Consider the following 20,099-nt stretch of genomic DNA (forward strand, 5'->3'; position numbering starts at 1 on the left):
ATAACACACACTAGGATAATCGGTAAATGAATCTATGATAATCGTGTTATCCTGATTGATAACTCTGGATAAACGAAACTAAGCAAATTATCATAACTGCACACATTAACATAATCGCAAGCCTCCGCATAAATTACTACGATTATCTCCGTGATTATCATAATTTATGCATATAATTACATGCATTATCATAATTTATGCGTATTAATACACACTATCATAATTAATGCGATTTGCGCATTTTTCGGAAAATTATTAATTTTTTTATTTTTTATCAAATTTCATAATTCCAACACATACAACACTTCCCAGAGTCTGATTGATAATAATAAGTGTTGTGGATGGTAGGGGAACTGTTCCTAAATCTGGCTGGCTCATTTGGTTGGTTGACCTGCAATTTAAATTAATATTTACCAAGGTACAGCATGTACAAAACTCTCTGGCACGTGTCGTGACGGGTACTGCAAGATCTGACCGTGTCCGTACAATGCTCGCCAAACTGCATTAGCTTCCAGTTACCGAAGGAATAAGTTGTTATATGGTCGCACTCATTACACACAAAGTGCTTGCCACATATGAACCACAATACATCGCTAATCTCGTCAAGGAACATAAACCATCATCACGCAAACTCCGGGCATCCTTGCAGGCTAATGTAATTCTGGTGATGCTAGAAGCTGGTGATGTTAAAAGTACAGCCTTCACCCAAATCCCAGCATTCACCTCCGACAGCCATTGCAAACTGTCCACTCAGACCGCGCGGATCCGTTCCAAATGAAGGCCGTCGCGTTGGAAGTATTTGGACGCCACTTTTGGCGAGATGTTGATTTTTCTCCGGGTCCTCTGCTTTTTGCCTCCACATCTAGAAACATGTGTTTAAAGCATTTGGCTGCTACAAATATCCACACGATAAGCCACTTTGTTGAGCTACAATTTGATAGCCAGGTCGCTTTTGAAAAAGAGCTGCATAGCTAAGTGGGCCTTACCTGTTACAATAAAATAAAAAAAGTTTTATAGTTTGTTTGAAATAACCAACGGTTTGAACGTGCCAAGGCGCCAATTGCAAATAAGTGGAAGTGACTCACATATAAACCCGGCGGCCACTCTTTGGAACAGTTGGTGATGTCACGGCGCGTACTTGAACCCTTTCTTGTTCCAATGACGTGCATGTAAGTATGTACATCAAAAGGAAACCGAAAGTAAAACTAAAATAAAATAACTATCGGTACCGAGGCTCCCACAAGGCCATGCGGGAGGGGCATGTGGCAGTTTGGCAGTCCGCTACTATAGAGTGTGGTAGTGTTGTTACGGTTCTTTACGGTGAATACGTCTTTTAAAATGGCGCTACAGGTCTAAATAAAATTAACGCCAACCCCTTGCCCGTCCCGAGATTCAGCGGTGAATGTGACACCTACCCTGCAACTTATAGACGTCTCATAACGGGAGGGTTAAATTCGCAGTTGGCCGAATGGGCCCGACTCGATTCCCGAGCACGCTCTACCCCAGGCATGTCCAAAGTCCCGCCCACGGGCCAATCACGGCCCGCGGTCAGATTTCTTACTGCCCGCAGCTTCGGTCTTATAATGTGTTATTTATGGCTCGCTAGCCCTGTCAGAATAAATACATCATAAAACTTTAAAGATGTAATTCCTCCTTTCACCACACGGTGGCAGCATCATTCTAATGCTATCTGGCTCTGCATCCGTGCCGCGAACCCTTCTCGAATCATTTCTACGGTGACGTAATATATCACAACGATGTGAGGTGACTGTTCCTTGATCAATCTGAAATTGAGTGTCACAATTAACATTGAAAAGCCTAAAGCACACTAATGCACTTGGACTTATGGCACTTGTTTTATTAAACTCTTGAATAAGATTTGGTCATAACTGTTGATGTTATGTACCTGTAGATGTGACACAAACTATTGCTTTCTGAAAGATCTTGTAAAGACAAGGGCAAAATTCACTTGTTTTAAAGTTTAATGGTAACAGACCACTTTGCATTACTTAAAACTCCTGTTTAAAATGTTCATGAGGCAAAGATATTTAACTCATGGAAATTTAAGGTATTCTATACAGTTTGTTCAATGTTATCTGACTGAATGAAAGGCAGAATTGCGTTTTTAGAGTTGTTCACGTCTGCCTGAGTGGCTTATATTTGGTTACATTGTCATTTGAAAAATAAAGGTAATTGTGACAATGAATTTTTTTAAATAACAGTGTGTATTTTCACGTAACTTTTGTGGTTAAAAAAATGTCAGAAGGAACTATTGGCCCCCGGGCATCTTCACTTTATCAAATCTTTGCAAAAAGTTTGGACACCCCTGCTCTACCCGGATGAAGCATGAAGTGGTTTGAGTGATGATACGCCGCCACCGTCCTACATTGATGCTGAATTCAGTAGCGATAATCCTCGAGGCACCGGTGCAGAAGGACGAGCCCTATCAGTTAGAATATGATGTCTGTGTAGTGAGCGACTTCCGAGACACAACGTGTAGAGAGGGCTTCTTATTTCTCACACTTTAGGCTCAAACACTGGGCGACATATATACGCGGCTACGCATAGCTGACCCATCTACACAGCCCCATCGTCGGCATCTAACTATATAGCTGGCTGACTAATATAGCGACGACGACGATAGGAGCCGTGCAGAGGATGGGAGCTGTGCAGAGGATCGGCCATGCGGCCGGACGATGAAGAGAGATGATGGCGAAGACAGCGACGGCAGCCAGGTCCCGGACCCCACGACAGCCCCGAACCTTCGGTCACGTACCTCTTATATGAACCTTATGGCGGGACCCCGGGGTCCCGAATAAACGGAAGTCAAAATCGTAATTAATTTATGTATTTTTGGCGACTCTGTCCCACCGCGCACATAAACACCGCGACCCACCTGCCACGAATCGTTCTGTTGTCATGTCGTCCAAGCACAGTAGTGAGGACGAATACGCAGAAGAGCTGAACAAGCGAGTGCACTTCATGCTTGGGTATAGGCAGGATCATATGTCTTATCCAAAGCTGCTTAAACTGCCTACACGACTTAAGTCCTTTATTTGTCATAGCGGTATGCATAATACAGTGAAACTGCTCTTATCTTCATTATTGTTTGTGACCTACCAATGTCTGCAGCCAGGATCAATCGATGACAATCCTATTAGTTTGAACCACCTCTACGGGGAGGATTTGCCGTGTTTGTTTGACACTTAACTTCTAATTTAGCAATCTTTGAAATAACGTAATCAACCAGGCTATGCGTTAACTGTGTGTTAACCGACTCTCTGGGTTGCATTGCATTACACTTCCTAATTTTACTAAACTTGCTTTCTCCGTACTTGTTTGTAAGTCTATTGTGACTCCTCCGCCCGTTATAGGCAGGAATTCCACACAACTCTCTCATTGTTTTCTACCCCCCCCCCTTCTGCCCCACCCCCTCTCTCTATTTAAGGCCACGACACAGAGGTGTTGTCTTCCTGTGTGTGTCCCTCTCTGTGTCTGTGTGTTCTCTCTACTTGTGTGTCTGTCTGTGTCTCCGTGTCTGTGTTTTGTCTTTCTCTCAAATTTAGCATTCTTTGGAAGAACGTTAATCAACCAGGTAGGATGTTGACTGTTGTGTTAGCTGACTCTCTGAGTTGTATTGCATTATATTTCTAAGTTTGCTATGTCTGTTTTCTCATTCATTCGTACCTGATGACGGTTGCTTGTGTTGCTTGTGTTGCAATCGCAACGTCGTATTCTATTAGCATTTATATTAAATAAAGGTACTGCAGGTAAGCAGTTTTCAATTTTATAGGCATAGATTAACAAGACAACACTTGCCACCATCCTTCAAACCCATTGGTGAAAAAGAGCAACATTTTTGTTTACGTAATAATATATTTACGCGATAGCCGGGGGCTTATGGGACCCCGAGGTCCTGCCATAAGGTTCATATACTTCCTGGCGTGACCAGGCCCCGCCTCCGGCCATGCCCCCTTCTAGAACCTTCGAGCAGGTTCCCGGAGCTTCCCGACTGACCCCGCATTTTACCTTTAACCCAGACACGCCCCCCTTCTAGTTGGTTATTATATAACGCACCCATACTCGTGATTACCCCTCCTGGTCAACAGATGTCACCCTGTCATTACAGATGCATGGGCCACGTGTAATCTAAACCATTAAAAAAACTTCCAAACTATGTTTTATTTTACCAGGTAAAGTCCACTGAGTTACATAGCTCTCTTTAAGAAAGGACCTGACCACAATTTATAGCTTAATGAAGTGGCTTATAACGTGGAAATTTACAGCAGCCAAATAATCAAAATGCATGTTGATTCTAAATGTGGAGGGGGCAAAAACCAGAAGACCCAGAGAAAAATCCACACGACGACTGGGAGAGAGACACAAACTCTAAAAAGACAGGTATTCAGGTCAGGATCAAACCTACAACTTCCTGTATACCAGGCAAGGTAATTAACATCTCGCCACCGCGGTGCCCCAGTCGGGTGATGGAGGGGTTAATGACAATAACTTTGGCATAAAAATACCACCACGTGGTCTAAACATCCAAAAACAAAATGCGGGTTGGTGTGGCATGAGGCGTGGGTGTTGTTGCCCCACGCCGGTCGAAGACTTGTGGTGTAAGCTGTCTCCGGCGTGGTCTTCGTCTTTCCTCAGATCCCTTTAGGGTCCCCAAAAGGGACCGAGTCGAGAGGGCACGGGAGACACACGCCCTGCTTGGGAGGGCACGCCGCGGGGGACCAGGCTTGTCAAGTTGGACGTGATTTTGTCTGTGAGCGACAAAAAAACGGGTAGGGCACCGCCGTTGGTCTCAAGCGCTCTGCATTCACACAGGGGGACGAGTACTCACCAGCAGGGGAGATGGAGGTTATTGATCCTGGCCCATTGGAGTCCCTGAACAGAACTGATTAAAACTATAAAACTAAACTATTTTTTATTTTACTAGGGTAAGGCTACTATATAGCTCTTTTTCAGAAGTGACCTGGCGATCACGAATGATAGCCCAACGAAGTCGAAATTGATACCAGCCAGAAACGCTGAACGCACGTTGATTCTAAATGTGGAGGGAACAACCGGATGACTCAGAGAAAAATCCATGCGACCACGGGGAGAAAGAGACACGCAAACTACAAATATATAGAAGGCATCAGGGTCAGGATCAAACCAACGATCTCCTGTATACCAGGCGAGGTATTTAACATCTCGCCACCCTTTGTAACGGTCTTCCATAACAGTGTCCATAACACCGGCATTAACCACCCCCTATAGGCGCCTTTTGGTGTCCTCTGGTCTAGCACCAATTGAGACAAGGCTCAAAAGAAAGCCGTATCTGGTGTGGACCAATCAGTTTCAAGGACAATGCATATATTATCAGAGTGTGTTTTTTGTTTGCATTTTGACCACAAGTATTGTGGTTAATGCACACATGATTCCTTGTAAAACAAGGTTTCAGTTTTGTTGACAGAAAAAAAGGGGAAAAACCCTATTATTATATTTTGGTACTGGCAAAGGTTGTCTAATGATGTATAAACTTGAAACTATTTATTTTATTTTATGAGATGAGGCCCATTGAGCTATATTGCTCTTTCTCAGAAGCGACCTGGTCACAAATGATAGCTTAACGAAATGGTGTATCATGGGAAATGAATAGCAGCCAAATACTCTAAACGCATGACGTTGATTCTAAGCGTGGAGGGAAAAACCGGAGGACTCACGGGAAAAAGTACACGCGACTACAGGGAGAGAGAGAGAGAAAACATGCAAACTCCAAATAGACAGCAGACGTAAGGGTCGCAATCAAACCCGCAATCTCCTGTTTACCAGGCAAGGGAGGTAACATCTCCTAGCCACCAATGCCACTCGTGTGAGCATCGCTTAACATTGTGCTACTTGTGGTGCTCGAGTTACACTTCACTCTGACCAGACACAACATTAGCATTACCTTCTACTGCAAGAAAAAAACACAATGCCAGAATCCTCCTGAAAAAGAATCAGGCTTTCCTGGACAAATAAGCATAATACCAATGGTACGACTAATAAAAAGTAAAGAGACATTGGCATTGCATACAATGATCAACCAAAACACTCACCAAACTCAATAGCTGACATGGAGGGGCTGTGCTGATTGGAGCTGGAGGTGTATTTATGGACCACTTGGTAATTTCTTTCGGGGTGATTCGTCGCTGCTCAACGAGAAACAGACACCAGAGAGCACGATCACAAACCACACAAAAATCCCCCCCCCCGGATAGCCTTCACAGACTCTCGGGGCAAGTGCTGTTCATGAGCAGCATCTATGAAGGTGGGTCGGTGGCTAGTACCACGCCCAACCGCCTTTGTCTCCCAAGTGATGATGTTGCACACCGCACCAGATGCTCACTTGAGACCGAGTCGTCCTCGGGGAGACCCAGGAACGGTTCAGATAATTGGTTGTGATCAGGAATCAAACTTGGCTCGCTGAGTTCGTAGCGCGGCGCGCTAGTCCGCCGTGCCACCACTTCCCACTCACGCCCGCACGCAATCACTCACTTGCATTCCCTCGCACGTGTACTCGCTTACTCGCGCTCCGTATCCAAGGTAGCGGCGCTCTCGCGATGCCTCCGTTGAGGTGCCCTTCCCCGTCATTCATCTCGGCCAATGGCTGTCGTCCCTCCCATCAAGGACGCATCCTGCCCGAGGGCCCACTCGCTTTTCTAAAGTCTAAACTCTTTTAAACTAAACAATTGTTTTTGTAGATGTATATATATAAACCACTCTGTGGCCTTAAGATAAAATAATAGGTGACGTTTCGGGCAATGGCCGTTCATAGCTTATAGAGATGCCAGAGAGATATTGAGTGGATACTAGTTGTAGACTGCACTGTACACCATGGGGCGAGGGGAAAACAAAACACTATTTCCAGATGAACTTTCTTAAATTGCCATATGAACAGTTAGCAATGGGTAGATATTGAGCGACAGACAAAACAACGAAGAGTGCTTTATGTATTTGTTTAATTTTACCAGGTAAGGCCCACTGAGCTGTATTGTTTCTTTTTCAGAAGCTACCTGGCCATCACAAATTATAGCTCAATGGAGTGACTTATCATCATCATCACGTGGGAATGTATAGCAGCCACATACTCTAGACATACGTTGTTTCTAAATGTGGAGGGAAAAACCGGAGAACTCAGAGAAAAATCCATGCGACCACGGGGAGAAAGAGACACGCAAACTCCAAATATACAGAAGGCATCAGGGTCGGGATCAAAACAACGACCTCTTGTATAACAGGCGAGGTTTTTAACATCTCATCACCGTGGTACCCTTTGTAACGGTCTTCCATAACAGTCCCCATAACATCAGCATTAACCACCCCCTACATGCTGATGTCAATCCCTGCACCTACTCGACCGGGAGTAACCATGTGGTGTGACGCAATTGGATTGGTGGCTGGAGATGAGACACGGTCTGAGGTGTGAAGAATGGGAATTTGTAGCTGGAGATGTGGAGACACGGTCTGAGGCGTGAAGAAGAGGAATGTGTAGCTGGAGATGAGGAGACAGGGATGAGGGGAGGAGGAGAGAATGGGAGAGGGGAATGTGGGGTTAAGAGCAGTGATATGGAGAGAGAGAGAGAGCTGTGGATGAAGGGAGCTGTGCGTGGTGAAGGTAGACCAGTGTTCATCTTAGCAAGGCCTGAGGGCCACTGGCGGCTCCTGGTGGCTTTTAGTGCGGCCCCTGACGTAAGACCCTCGACAATACACAGAGTGAAAACACCTCCCATCATCATCGTGCTGCTCTCGAACCCCCAATGGTTTCAAATCTGTAGCACTGATGATGTCTAATTGGCAAAGTGTCCCTCTTTCTCTGAAAATTAGTGAAGAACAATGAGGTAAAATAATATGGCTGAAACCCTTACCCGCCTCTCCGTATTGGCGATGAGAGTGTTCGATATCTATATATATAAAATCGCAAATCTGTCTGTCTGTCTGTCGGTCTGTCTGTGTGTGTGTCTGTGTGGCCGGACCATACGCAGTTTCATTGGACGGCGGTTGCCCCTGGCTACGGGTAGCGACGCATTCGCTGCGGGGTGGACGCCATTTTTAATTCCCGTTAAAAATATGCACACGCATTAACACGCGACTCTGAGGTAAATTCATCAAAGTTTCCCGTCCTCTTCATTCCCCCCCCCCCCACCACAATGTGTGCAATTACTATTATAGGGTCGGTAGATAATAAAATTATAGCGATTAGACAGTATTATTGTAGCGCGGGGGGGGGGGGGGGTACCGGACCCAGTACCCAGCCTCAGCCGGGTGGGCAATCTAGGCGAGGCCGGAGGCTCTGCACGGTACTAGGCCTCGACACCCACCACGCGACTCTGAGGTAAATTCATCAAAGTTTCACGTCCTCTTCACTTCCCCCCACCCCAATGTGTGCAATTACTATTATAGGGTCGGTAGATAATGAAATTATAGCGATTAGACAGTATTATTGTAGCGCGGGGGGGGGGGGGGGGGGAATGGCACCCGTACCCAGCCTCAGCCGGGTGGGCAATTTAGGCGAGGCCGGAGGCTCTGCACGGTACTAGGCCTCGACACCCCACCACACTATAGGCCGTACATATTACTGCACAGCGGCCGAGGAGATCGTGGCTGGGGGGGGGGGGGGGCAGGGGTAGCAGCCCATCTGTGTATATATGTAAGGTTATTAAGAAATATATTTTTCACCCGGGCAACGCCGGGTACTTATGCTAGTGTGAAGATAAACTCCTGGTGAGATGACGTAAAAGATGTCGACGAGATGGAGACGCAGTGAGATGAGATATGTGGTGATACCATGATCAGAGAGTTCCAGACAAGGAGGGATTCATGGTGAAATGAGAGAGCGGTTGGCAATCGAGATGGTGCAGCGAGACGAGAGAAGGGAGATACAAACAAGATGGAGGTTGGAATGAAACGAGAGCGAGATACATGCAAGAGATGTATAGACGTGGCGAGACTACAGGTGGCTGCTGCATACAAGAGAGAGCTTGGAGAGATTCATTCAAAATAATACTTTCAATGTATATGGCGTCATTCATGCCGACAGTATCCCACAATGTTGCACATTCATTATTTACGAGGACCAAATCCCATGAACGTGGTTGGCTAAGTACGATGCGAAAGAAGCCCAACACACGGGTACAAAGTAAATAACAATCCTGCTACTACCAAGCAAAATCATAAATGAGTAAACAAATCTACGGAATGGCACCAGAACAAAAGTTAGCACAGAACAACTTAAAAAGTTAGCGCGACAAAGAAATTAGTCCATTCGGCCTCCTTACACATCGGAGACCACAGTCCCATGTTCCCAACTTGGCCTGTTATGTTCATTAGGATCTGAATTTATGCTCGAACCAATTGGGGTTTCTAAACATTTTGCTCGGTTTTCTAGTGCCAATGCACCCGTATGACTGCGAGCATCGGTGGAGGGTGCAGTGTTGTCTTACCACCACCACGGGAGGCCCGGGGGGGGCACGGGGGGGGGGGGCGGCCGGGGGGAGGGGCAGGGGGATCACAAGAATACGCCCGAGGCTCCGGAATAGCTGATCAACATCTCCCAAGGGGGGCATCAATAGCGATGGCGACACCGATGATGATGATGACAAACACATTTCAATAAATCAATGGTAGAATGATAATGATTCTAATTAAGAACAAATCTTTCATACATCAAGAGTAGCATTATTTAAATAAAAAAAGATATTCTAATTGGCCAATCAGCCAATAGGAATCTCCAGCGAGCATTCACAAAGAAACTACAAACTATTTATTTTATTTTATGAGGTAAGGCCCATTGAGCTATATAGCTCTTTCTCAGAAGCGATCGGGTCACAAATGATGGCTCAACGACATGGTGTATCGTGGAACTACACCAAATGAATAGCAGACAAATACTCTAAACGCGTGACGTTGATTCTAAGTGTGGAGGGAAAAACCGGAGGACTCACGGAAAAAGATACACGCGACTACGGAGAGAGAGAGAGAAAACATGCAAACTCCAAATACACAGCAGACGTCAGGGTCGCAATCGAACCCGCAATCGAACCCGCAATCTCCTGTTTACAAGGCGAGGTAGTTAACATCTCTTAGCCACCAATGCCACTCGTTGTGTGAGCATCTCTTAAGCTTGTGCTACTTGTGGTGCTCGAGTTACACTTCACTCTGACCAGACACTACATCAACATTGCCTCCTACTGCAAGAACAAACACATGGCAGGATCCTCCTGAAAAAGAATCAGGCTTTCCTGGACAAATAAGCACAATACCAATGGTACGACTAATAAAAATTAAGAGACATTTGCATTGCATACAATGATCAACCAAAACACTCACCAATATCATTAGCTGACTTGGAGGGGCTGAGCTTATTGGAGCTGGAGGTGTATTTATGGACCACTTGGTAATTTCTTTCGGGGTGATTCGTCGCTGCTCAACGAGAAACAGACACCAGAGAGCACGGTTATAAACCACACAAAGACCCCCCCCCCCGGATAGCCTTCACAGACTGTCGGGGCAAGTGCTGTTCATGAGCAGCATCTATGAAGGTTAGCACACGAAGGTGGGTCGTTGGCCAGTACCACGCCCAGCCGCCTTTGTCTCCCGAGTGACGATGTTTGCACACCGCACCAGATGCTCACTTGAGGCCGAGTCGTCCTAGGGGAGACCCAGGAACGGTTCAGATAATTGGCTGTGATCAGGAATCAAACTCGGCTCGCTGAGTTCGTCGCGCGGCGCGCTAGTCCACCGTGGCACCACTCCCCACTCACGCCCGCACGCAATCACTCACTCGCATGCCCTCGCACGTGTACTCGCTTACTCGCGCTCCGTCTCCAAGGTAGCGGCGCTCTCGCGATGCCTCCGTTGGGGTGCCCCTCCCGTCATTCATCTCGGCCAATGGCTGTTGTCCCTCCCAGCAAGGACGCATCTTGCCCGGGGGCCCACTCGCTTTTCTAAAATCTAAACTCTTTTAAACTAAACAATTGTTTTTGTAGATATATAAAACACTCTGTGGCCTTAAGATAAAATAATAGGCGACGTTTCGGGCAATGGCCGTTCATAGCTTATAGAGATGCCAGAGAGATATTGAGTGGATACTAGTTGTAGACTGCACTGTACACCATGGGGCGAGGGAAAAACAAAACACTATTTTCACATGAACTTTCTTAAATTGCCATATGAACAGTTAGCAATGGGTAGATGTTGAGCGACAGACAAAACAACGAAGAGTGCTTTATGTATTTGTTTAATTTTACCAGGTAAGGCTCACTGAGCTGTATTGTTTCTTTTTCAGAAGCTACCTGGCCACCACAAATTATAGCTCAATGGAGTGACTTATCATCATCATCACGTGGGGATATATAGCAGCCACATACTCTAGACATACGTTGTTTCTAAATGTGGAGGGAAAAACCGGAGAACTCAGAGAAAAATCCATGCGACCACGGGGAGAAAGAGACACGCAAACCTCCAAATATACAGAAGGCATCAGGGTCGGGATCAACACAACGACCTCCTGTATACCAGGCGAGGTATTTAACATCTCACCACCGTGGCACCCTTTGTAACGGTCTTCCAAAACAGTCCCCATAACATCGGCATTAACCACCCCCTACATGCTGATGTCAATCCCTGCACCTACTCGACCGGGAGTAACCGTGTGGTGTGACGCAATTGGATTGGTGGCTGGAGATGAGACACGGTCTGAGGTGTGAAGAATGGGAATTTGTAGCTGGAGTAGAGGAGACACGGTCTGAGGTGTGAAGAAGAGGAATTTGTAGCTGGAGATGAGGAGACAGGGATGAGGGGAGGAGGAGGGAATGGGAGAGGGGAATGTGGGGTTAAGAGCAGTGATATGGAGAGAGAGAGAGAGCTGTGGATGAAGGGAGCTGTGCGTGGTGGAGAAGGTAGACCAGTGTTCATCTTAGCAAGGCCTGAGGGCCACTGGCGGCTCCTGGTGGCTTTTAGTGCGGCCCCTGACGTAAGACCCTCGACAATACACAGAGTGAAAACACCTGCCATCATCATTGTGCTGCTCCCAAACCCCCAATGGTTTCAAATCTGTAGCACTGATGATGTCTAATTGGCAAAGTGTCCCTCTTCCTCTGAAAATTAGTGAAGAATAATGAGGTAGAATAATATGGCTGGAACACTTACCCGCCTCTCCGTATTGGCGATGAAAGTGTTCGATATGTGAAGATAGACTCCTGGTGAGATGACGTAAAAGATGTCGACGAGATGGAGACGCAGTGAGATGAGATATGTGGTGATACCATGAGTCAGAGAGTTCCAGACAAGGAGGGATTCATGGTGGAATGAGAGAGCCGTTGGCAATGGAGATGGTGCAGTGAGACGAGAGAAGGGAGATACAAACAAGATGGAGGTTGGAGTGAAACGAGAGCGAGATACATGCAAGAGATGTATAGACGTGGCGAGACTACAGGTGGCAGCTGCATACAAGAGAGAGCTTGGAGAGATTCATTCAAAATAATACTTTCAATGTATATGGCGTCATTCATCCCAACAGCATCCCACAATGCTGCACATTCATTATATACGAGGACCAAATCCCATGAACGTGGTTGGCTAAGTACGATGCGAAAGAAGCCCAACGCACACACACACACGGGTACAAAGTAAATAAAAATCCTACTACTACCAAGCAAAATCATAAAAGAGTAAACAAAAGTACGAAATGGCACGACAAAATGAGTCCATTCGGCCTACTTACACATCGGAGACCACAGTCCGAATTTCCCAACCAAGCCAGGCTTATTATGTTCATTAGGATCTGAATTTATGCTCGAGCCGATTTGGGTTCCTAAACATTTTGCTCGGTTTTCTAGTGCCCAGTGCACCCGTTTGACTGCGAGCCTTGTTGGAGGGTGCAGTGCTTTACCACCACCACGGGGGCCCGGGGGGGGGGGGGGCGGCACGGGGCATCAATAGCGATGGTGACACCGATGATGATGATGATGACAAACACATTTCAATAAATCAATGGTAGAATGATAATGATTCTAATTAAGAACAAATCTTTCATACATCAAGAGTAGCATGATTATTTAATCAAACAAATATTCTAATTGGCCAATCAGCCAATAGGTAACTCCAGTGAGCATTCACAAAAAAATCTACAAACTATTTTTTATCTTATGAGGTAAGGCCCATTGAGCTATATAGTTCTTTCTCAGAAGCGACCTGGTCACAAATGATAGCTCAACGAAATGGTGTATCGTGGAAAATGAATAGCAGCCAAATACTCTAAACGCGTGACGTTGATTCTACGTGTAGAGGGAAAAACCGGAGGACTCACGGAAAAAATGCACGCGACTACAGGGAGAGAAAGAAAACATGCAAACTCCAAATACACAGCAGACGTCAGGGTCGCAATCGAACCCGCAATCGAACCCGCAATCTCCTGTTTACCAGGCGAGGTAGGTAACATCTCCTGGCCACCAATGCCACTCGTTGTGTGAGCATCGCTTAAGCTTGTGCTACTTGTGGTGCTCGAATGACACTTCACTCTGACCAGACACTGCATAAACATTGCCTCCTACTGCAAGAAAAAACACATGGCAGGATCCTCCTGAAAAAGAATCAGGCTTTCCTGGACAAATAAGCATAATACCAATGGTACGACTAGTATAAATAAAGAGACATTTGTATTGCATATGTAGTGACATAAGAAGGGAGGGGCTGCTGGGGGCTCTGGGTTCCCGGGCGGGTCCAGACGCTTAAGCCTCTGGGCACCAGGCGCTGGGTTCCCTGGGGGTCCAGATGCTTAAGCCTCTGGGCGCCAGGCGTTGGGTTCCCAGGGGGTCCAGACGCTTAAGCCTCTGGGCGCCGCCAACGGGGGGGGAGGAGGCTGTGTGTGCTCTGTGGGATGTCTGGTGGCGCACACGGCCCCACCTCTCGTTGGACCAGGCATAAAAGGAGAGCTCCCTGGACGATCAGGGCCCAGTTGTAACTCAAGACCCAAGACCCACGACCAGCCATCTGAAGACCCTGGGATGCTGTGAGAGCCAGCGCTGGGACTCTGGAACTCCCGACTCTACGACCTTGTGAGGGCGAGTTCCGGAGCGTAGCCAGAGTAGTGTATCTAGGCTGTGTAGCTAGGCTGTGTATCTAGGCTGTAACAGAGTATCAGGACTGTTGGAGAGTTGGAGTACTGTTGGGGTGTTGTATTGTAATAAAGAAGTTACATCTACAAGTGTCTCCGGAACCCGTTACACATATGTAGTGGATTAACGCTCGCCAAGACTGTAAATTGGAAAGGCGTGTCGGTTATGGACACTGGGGTCGCATCAGGGCAAGCAGGAGTTGCTGGGGCACAACGGCTGGAGAGAGACAGCTCGTTAGGTGGTAATGGGATGCAGGGCAGTGATTGGCTGGTTGTTGTTGTCAGGGACAAGGTGGGGATGGGAGCAGGTAGCTGCGGGGTCTGCGGGCGCGGGGCATCGGTGGGGACGCCGGTTAATTAATTGGTAATTAATGAGGACAGGGATAAAAACGGGAGTGCGAGAGAGAGCCGAGGAGTTGTTGCTGGGAGCTGGATGGAGACAGTCGGGGAGAAGAAGAAGAATAGGTTAGCAGTGCAGACAGAGAAGAAGATATGAGATATAGGATAGGCTAGCAGCGGAACAGGAACAGAGAAGATACAGAGAGAGGGAGAGAGACAGTCGTAGTGAGATGGAGAAGCCGAGAGAGAGTGACAGTTGGAGTGAGACGGAGAAACCGAGAGAGAGCAAGACAGTCGAAGCGGAGACAGGCGAAGCAGAGACGAGAGTCGGGGAGAGAGAGATGGAGAGAGAGAGGGAGGGAACGGAGCGAGCGAGGCCAGCGGAGCACGGCGAGCGAGCAGAGAACGCGCTGATGTCTCGGTTGTGGAATGTGAAGAGTTTTGTAATAAAAAGTGACGACGGAAAAAGAAGTTGTCTGCGTAAAGCTGAGGACTACCTTTTGTGTCGAAGAAATCGGATAAACGAAGAAACGTGCCGGAAGACTCGGACAACAGCAGCGATGCGGACGTGGTGCCCCTGTCGGGGCAAGAGGTTGCTGCTCCCCCGGCGGACCTGGACGATCGGGTGCCTCTGGGGCAGGAGGGCGAACCAGGCGATGCCGAGACCCCGAGCCCGGCTCAAGAATGGAGGGCCGTCATGGCCCAGTGAGAGGCCAAGCTGGCGACGCTTGCGGCGGCATTCGACCGCTTCACAGTGACAAAACGAGCGTCGCCGACGGTGTCGGGCCAGTCCCCACCCGCTCCTGCGCCACCGGTGGTGGCCGATGACGCGGCCACCACTCGCACCACGCCTCGAACGTAGCCGGACGCCGCTGAGGCGCCGGGGTCGCCACCCCCGGGTTCACTGCGCCGGCTACATGTGGAGTGCTTCGAGGCAAAAGTTGGCGACTAGACGGCATTCACACGGCACTTCCGAGCAGCGTATCAATCGCTCGACTGGGCGAAGAGCGACACACTACAGACCCTGCCAATGGCCCTGGACGAAGACGCGCTAGCGGCATTCTATGGCATCCCTAGTAATGACCGCTCATCGCTGGCGAAGGTATTCGCGACAATGCAGGACATATACGAGCCACGGTCAGTTGCCAAGCGAAAATTTTAGTTAAGGAAGTGGGTAGACACGGAGTCTCCCCACCCTTACCACAGCGCACTGTTGGCCCTCAGCCAGACGGCTTACTCGGCAATGGACCAAGCTGCTCTTGACCCAAGAGAAGCTGCTGCTGATGGCGAAGGAGCTGCGGGTCGTCCTTTCGCTTCCCAGCAACAGCGACGACGACATGTCGTCTTTGCAGATAGCCAGGAACATCCAAACCAACCTGGATCTCCGCGATGAACCGATGGTGGCGGTGGCGCAGCCTCTGGTGGTGTGCGCCGGTGCGGCTGGGTGCCCGGCGGAGCTAGAGGAGCAGGGGTCACTTGCAGCAGCAGCCAGATTGCCGCTCGCGAGCTTGTCCCATCGCTCCGAGATGTACGGAGGTGGCGCGCCGCGGGCGTGCTACGAGTGCGGGCGGCGAGGACATTTCGCCCGTGACTGCTGGTGATGCAAGGGCGCTTTTTCAAGGGCGCCGGGCGACTACAACCGCGGATTTCCCTCGTTCCGAGGTCCACAGGCAAGTCGCGATACATTCAATTCACGGCCATTTCCTCCACATCACCCATCCGTGCCGCCTCACCTTGTAACCACTCATTTGTGTGGATTGCGCAGCAATGTTGTATTGGGCGTGTTAGTACATCGTGTTTTGGGTGCCGCGCCGGGTTCGTCAGATGTGATGGCGCTTGTTCAAGGGGTGGAGGTCAGGGTCATTGTCGATACAGGGGCTTCGGCGACTCATTGCCAACCTCGCCCCAGGCCTTGGAACCAGTTGATGGGCCATGTATAGCGGCAAATGGGGGTAGCCTGGGAATTTTGGGCCGCATGCTCGCAACAATTCAGATCGGAGAGGTGTGCGTGACAGGATACATTTTGGTTTCCACTGCCCTGGCTGTACCGTGTTTGTTAGGCACAGATTTTTTGTAGAGAATACCGCTCAAAATCTCCATAGAGAAGATATGTTTGGAATTGCCGTCTGAGAAATGTCTTAAATTTTTGAGAACTCCGTCTAAATTCACAGCAGCAAACGCCGTGGTGCAGGCTGTGGTTAGTCGCACGGTGTGCGTTCCGCCTGCAACGCAGATGCTCGTGCCGTTGCGCTTGAGAAAGGGCCTGCCTTTGGAAAACCTGCTGGAGGGAATATTGCTAACACCTTCGAACGCTGTGTCATGGACACCCTCCTTAGTCGGGGCTACAATGGTGCCGGCAAATTGCGACCCGTTCATACAGATTGTCAATATGGGGCACGAGCCTAGTCTCACATGGTGTTTTTCTATTGGCAAATGAGGTTCCAATGGTGTAAATGCTTACCCCGAGCTCTCATACTCTTGTAGGGGTGTTAGAGAGAGAGCCCGTTAGCAGCATAGAATGGCACGTTAACAGGCGTCAAAGGACGGCTCTGGACAGGGAGAATATTGTAAATTAACTCCGAAATAATGGTCGCCGATGCTCCCGTATCGACCAGGATGCGCACCTCAACCCCGTCGATGTGCCCCACAACGGCAGACGACCCCGACGATGCGGCTACCACACGATCGGCCAACACGGACCACTGGCCGGGTTCGATATGAGTACCCAGAGTGGTGCGTGATGGTGCGATGGTGCGCGATATCGGCCCCCCATTCGTTGCGGTGTTTGAGTGCGTGACGGGCGTGTGCGTGGGCCAAACATGAGGGGTGCCGCGACTTGCCGGGTTATGATGGTGGAGCTTGTGACGAGGGCCGTCGTCCCGTTGAGGTGTCGTCCCGCGCTGTCGAGGAGAGTGGCACCCCGAGGCGACATGGCCCCGGATGCCGCAGTTGTAACAGCGCGGGAGCGCTGGCGACGACGATGGATGTTGGAGATTTATTGGGATCATGCCCTCGGTGTGCGCAACGAAAACCGCCGGCACGGGAGTCTAACCCACCCTTGCAATCGATCAAAGTGTCCAGAATAAACGAGCTTGTCGCGCTGGATATTTTGGGCCCATTCCCCGCCACCCCCAGGGGCAATAGATATTTGTTGACTGGTGTGGAGTATCTTCTTGGTTCTTTCGGTAAAGTCACGTAGAAGGGAAGTAATAAAATAATAAAAATAAAACATAATAAAATAAAATAATATAATAATGGTGTGGAGTATTTTACACGCTGGCCTATGGCCTGGCCCCTTGCCAACCAGTCGGCAGCAGCCATCGTGGAGGCCTTTGTTCAGGGATACGTCCTGGACAAAGGTGCTCCGGAGCGGCTGCTAACCGACCAGGGCAGAAATTTTTCCGGTAAACTACTCAAACAAGTCTGTGAGCTCCTGGGCACGAAGAAAATTCGTACCTCCCCGTATCACCCGCAAACTGACGGGATGGTCGAGCGCCTGCATCGCACCATCACGTCAATGTTGTCACAGCAGGTCTCGGACTCCACACCCGAGACCGATTGGGACCTGCAAATTCAAGGGGTCTTGGCGGCATACCGGATGGCACCCCATGCAGCTACGGGATTTTCCCCCTTTTACCTCATGTACGGTCGCGAACCCGACCCGCCTGTTCGCGCCCAGCTGCAGATCCCCGAGCCGCAAGGAAAAACTAAATTGGCTGACCATGTAAAATTTAATCTGGCCAAATTAACAGAGGCGCGGGATGCTGCAATGCTAAACTCGGACCTCCGTCAAAAGGCGAATGAGCGCCTCAGACTGGGTCGGGCGCACATGATACAGTGGAAGCCGGGGGACAAGGCATGGCTGCACTGTCCCCAGGTGCCACTGGCAACCTCCTCTAAGCTGGTGCGGCCGTGGCGGGGCCCTGTGGAGGTGGTCGAGGTTTTGCGACCACAGTGCGTGCGCATCAAATGGGGGAAGCGGCGGTGGTTCGTGCACCCCTCTAGATTAAAACCCTTCGTTGCGGTACACAAACCCACTTCACATATGCGTGGCCAAACATGTGGGGGGTCGACCGACTCACTGGGTCCGTCTCCGTAGCCCTCACCTAATGCCTTGCCGGCCGTGCCACCTCCAGGTGCATCAGGACTGACGGGCTCACGCCCGACCACCCCTCCTGGGGATACCAAAGGTCGCGCGGCGTCGGATGAGGACTCACTCCGGGACGGACAATTGCCACCTGACGGTCCGCCACCCGGGGTTACCCCGTGTGATGGGCCCGCTGCAAGGACGCGCGCAAAAATGCGCAGACTGTTGTGAGGCCGGAAGATGTGTACATAGGTTGTGTTCATTGTGTGTTGTGTGGGTGGTGTGTTCCCTGCCCATTGAATGTACATACGTTGGGTTCACCAGGTGTTGTGTGGGTGGTGTCTTCCCTGCCCATTGAATGTACATACGTTGGGTTCACCTGGTGTTGTGTGTGTGGTGGGTTCCCTGCAAATTGTATATAGGCTGTTTTTTTTTTACGGAATTCGTATTTATTCAGGGGGGGTGCGTCGGGTTGTTTTCTCTTCTTGCTGTTGCATTTTGTTGTGTTCTTGTTGCTGTTTTTGTTATTGTTGAAAAATAGTGAGGCACACGCGCGGTCAGGGGGTAAATGCACTTTTATTGTCATTTTTTTTTGTATGTTGGCAGCCGGGATGGCTGCAAGCTATGCGGGGGGGGGGGTGATGTAGGGGTGTTAGAGAGAGAGCCCGTTATGCATGGCAGCCTATGGCAAACAAACACAGTGGGCGGGGCTACGTAAGTGCACGGGGAGGTGCCCTCTACGACGTCCGAGCCAGGCACCCTGGGGGGGGCTGGTTCGAACGTTATGATCCCCCGGGGCCCCACCCCTCAGGGAGGGGTTGGGTATAAAAGGGGATGTATCAAAGGGCTCGGGAGTTATGTTAAAAGCTAACCAGAGAAGACTGAAGACGTCTTAGATAGAGCCCTGGACTCCCCTAGTTCGATGTCCTTATCAGGGCCGAACAGGACTGAGCCAGCGGCGTGGTCCCGAAAGCCAGAGCCGGTGCTCTTGTAAGAGCTGGTCTGGGACTCCGGATACCGGGCCCGACTTACCAGTGTCGGGCCAGATAGCCTCCCCTAGCCCATTAGTGGAGGACTAAGAGGCAGGCTAGGAGTAGCTAGGACGTGTATCCTTAGCTAGTCAGGTGAGGGGGCCGATACCCCCTCCAGTGCTGTATGCCACGAACGTGCTGTGTCAAATAAACCCGTGTGCCTCCAACTCCGGTGTCAAGAGTCGTGAACGATATTACACTCTGATGGTGCATTGTCTTTGAGTTGTGTGCCTTTTGGCGTCATTTGGTCCAACACCATGTGAGACTAGGCTCTAAGGAAAGCTGTCTCGGGTGTGGAGCAATCAACTTCAAGGACAGTGCATACATTATCAGAGTTATGTTTTTTGTTTGCATTACGACTGCAGGTATTGTGGTCTATGCAAACATGACTCCTTGTAAAAAAGATGTCAGTTTTGTTGCTAGATAAAAGGGTAAAACACCAATTATCATATTTTCTACTGGCACATGAGGTTCCAATGATGGTATTGCAAACTCA

At 49.2% G+C, this 20,099-nt stretch overlaps 1 protein-coding gene across 5 annotated transcripts in view; it reads right to left on the minus strand.

The window, feature by feature from the left end:
• Window positions 1-3,438: 3,438 nt before the first annotated feature.
• LOC133358295 (receptor-interacting serine/threonine-protein kinase 1-like) overlaps window positions 3,439-20,099 on the minus strand; it is an 83,446-nt gene continuing 66,785 nt past the window's right edge. For 4 of the 5 annotated variants that reach the window (XM_061576540.1, XM_061576535.1, XM_061576539.1 and 1 more), the window contains 3 exons: window positions 10,360-10,452; window positions 6,090-6,182; window positions 3,439-4,769 (listed from right to left, as the gene is read on the minus strand). In XM_061576540.1, coding sequence (XP_061432524.1) covers window positions 4,663-4,769; window positions 6,090-6,182; window positions 10,360-10,452 — 293 coding nt within the window. In that variant the 3' untranslated portion in view covers window positions 3,439-4,662. The remainder of the gene's footprint in view (window positions 4,770-6,089; window positions 6,183-10,359; window positions 10,453-20,099) is intronic. The other variant, XM_061576538.1, reaches the window with a different exon arrangement.

This window comes from Lethenteron reissneri, chromosome 61, assembly GCF_015708825.2.
Source record: "Lethenteron reissneri isolate LAM-NWPU_2019-01 chromosome 61, ASM1570882v1, whole genome shotgun sequence".
Taxonomy (NCBI): Eukaryota; Metazoa; Chordata; class Hyperoartia; order Petromyzontiformes; family Petromyzontidae; genus Lethenteron; species Lethenteron reissneri.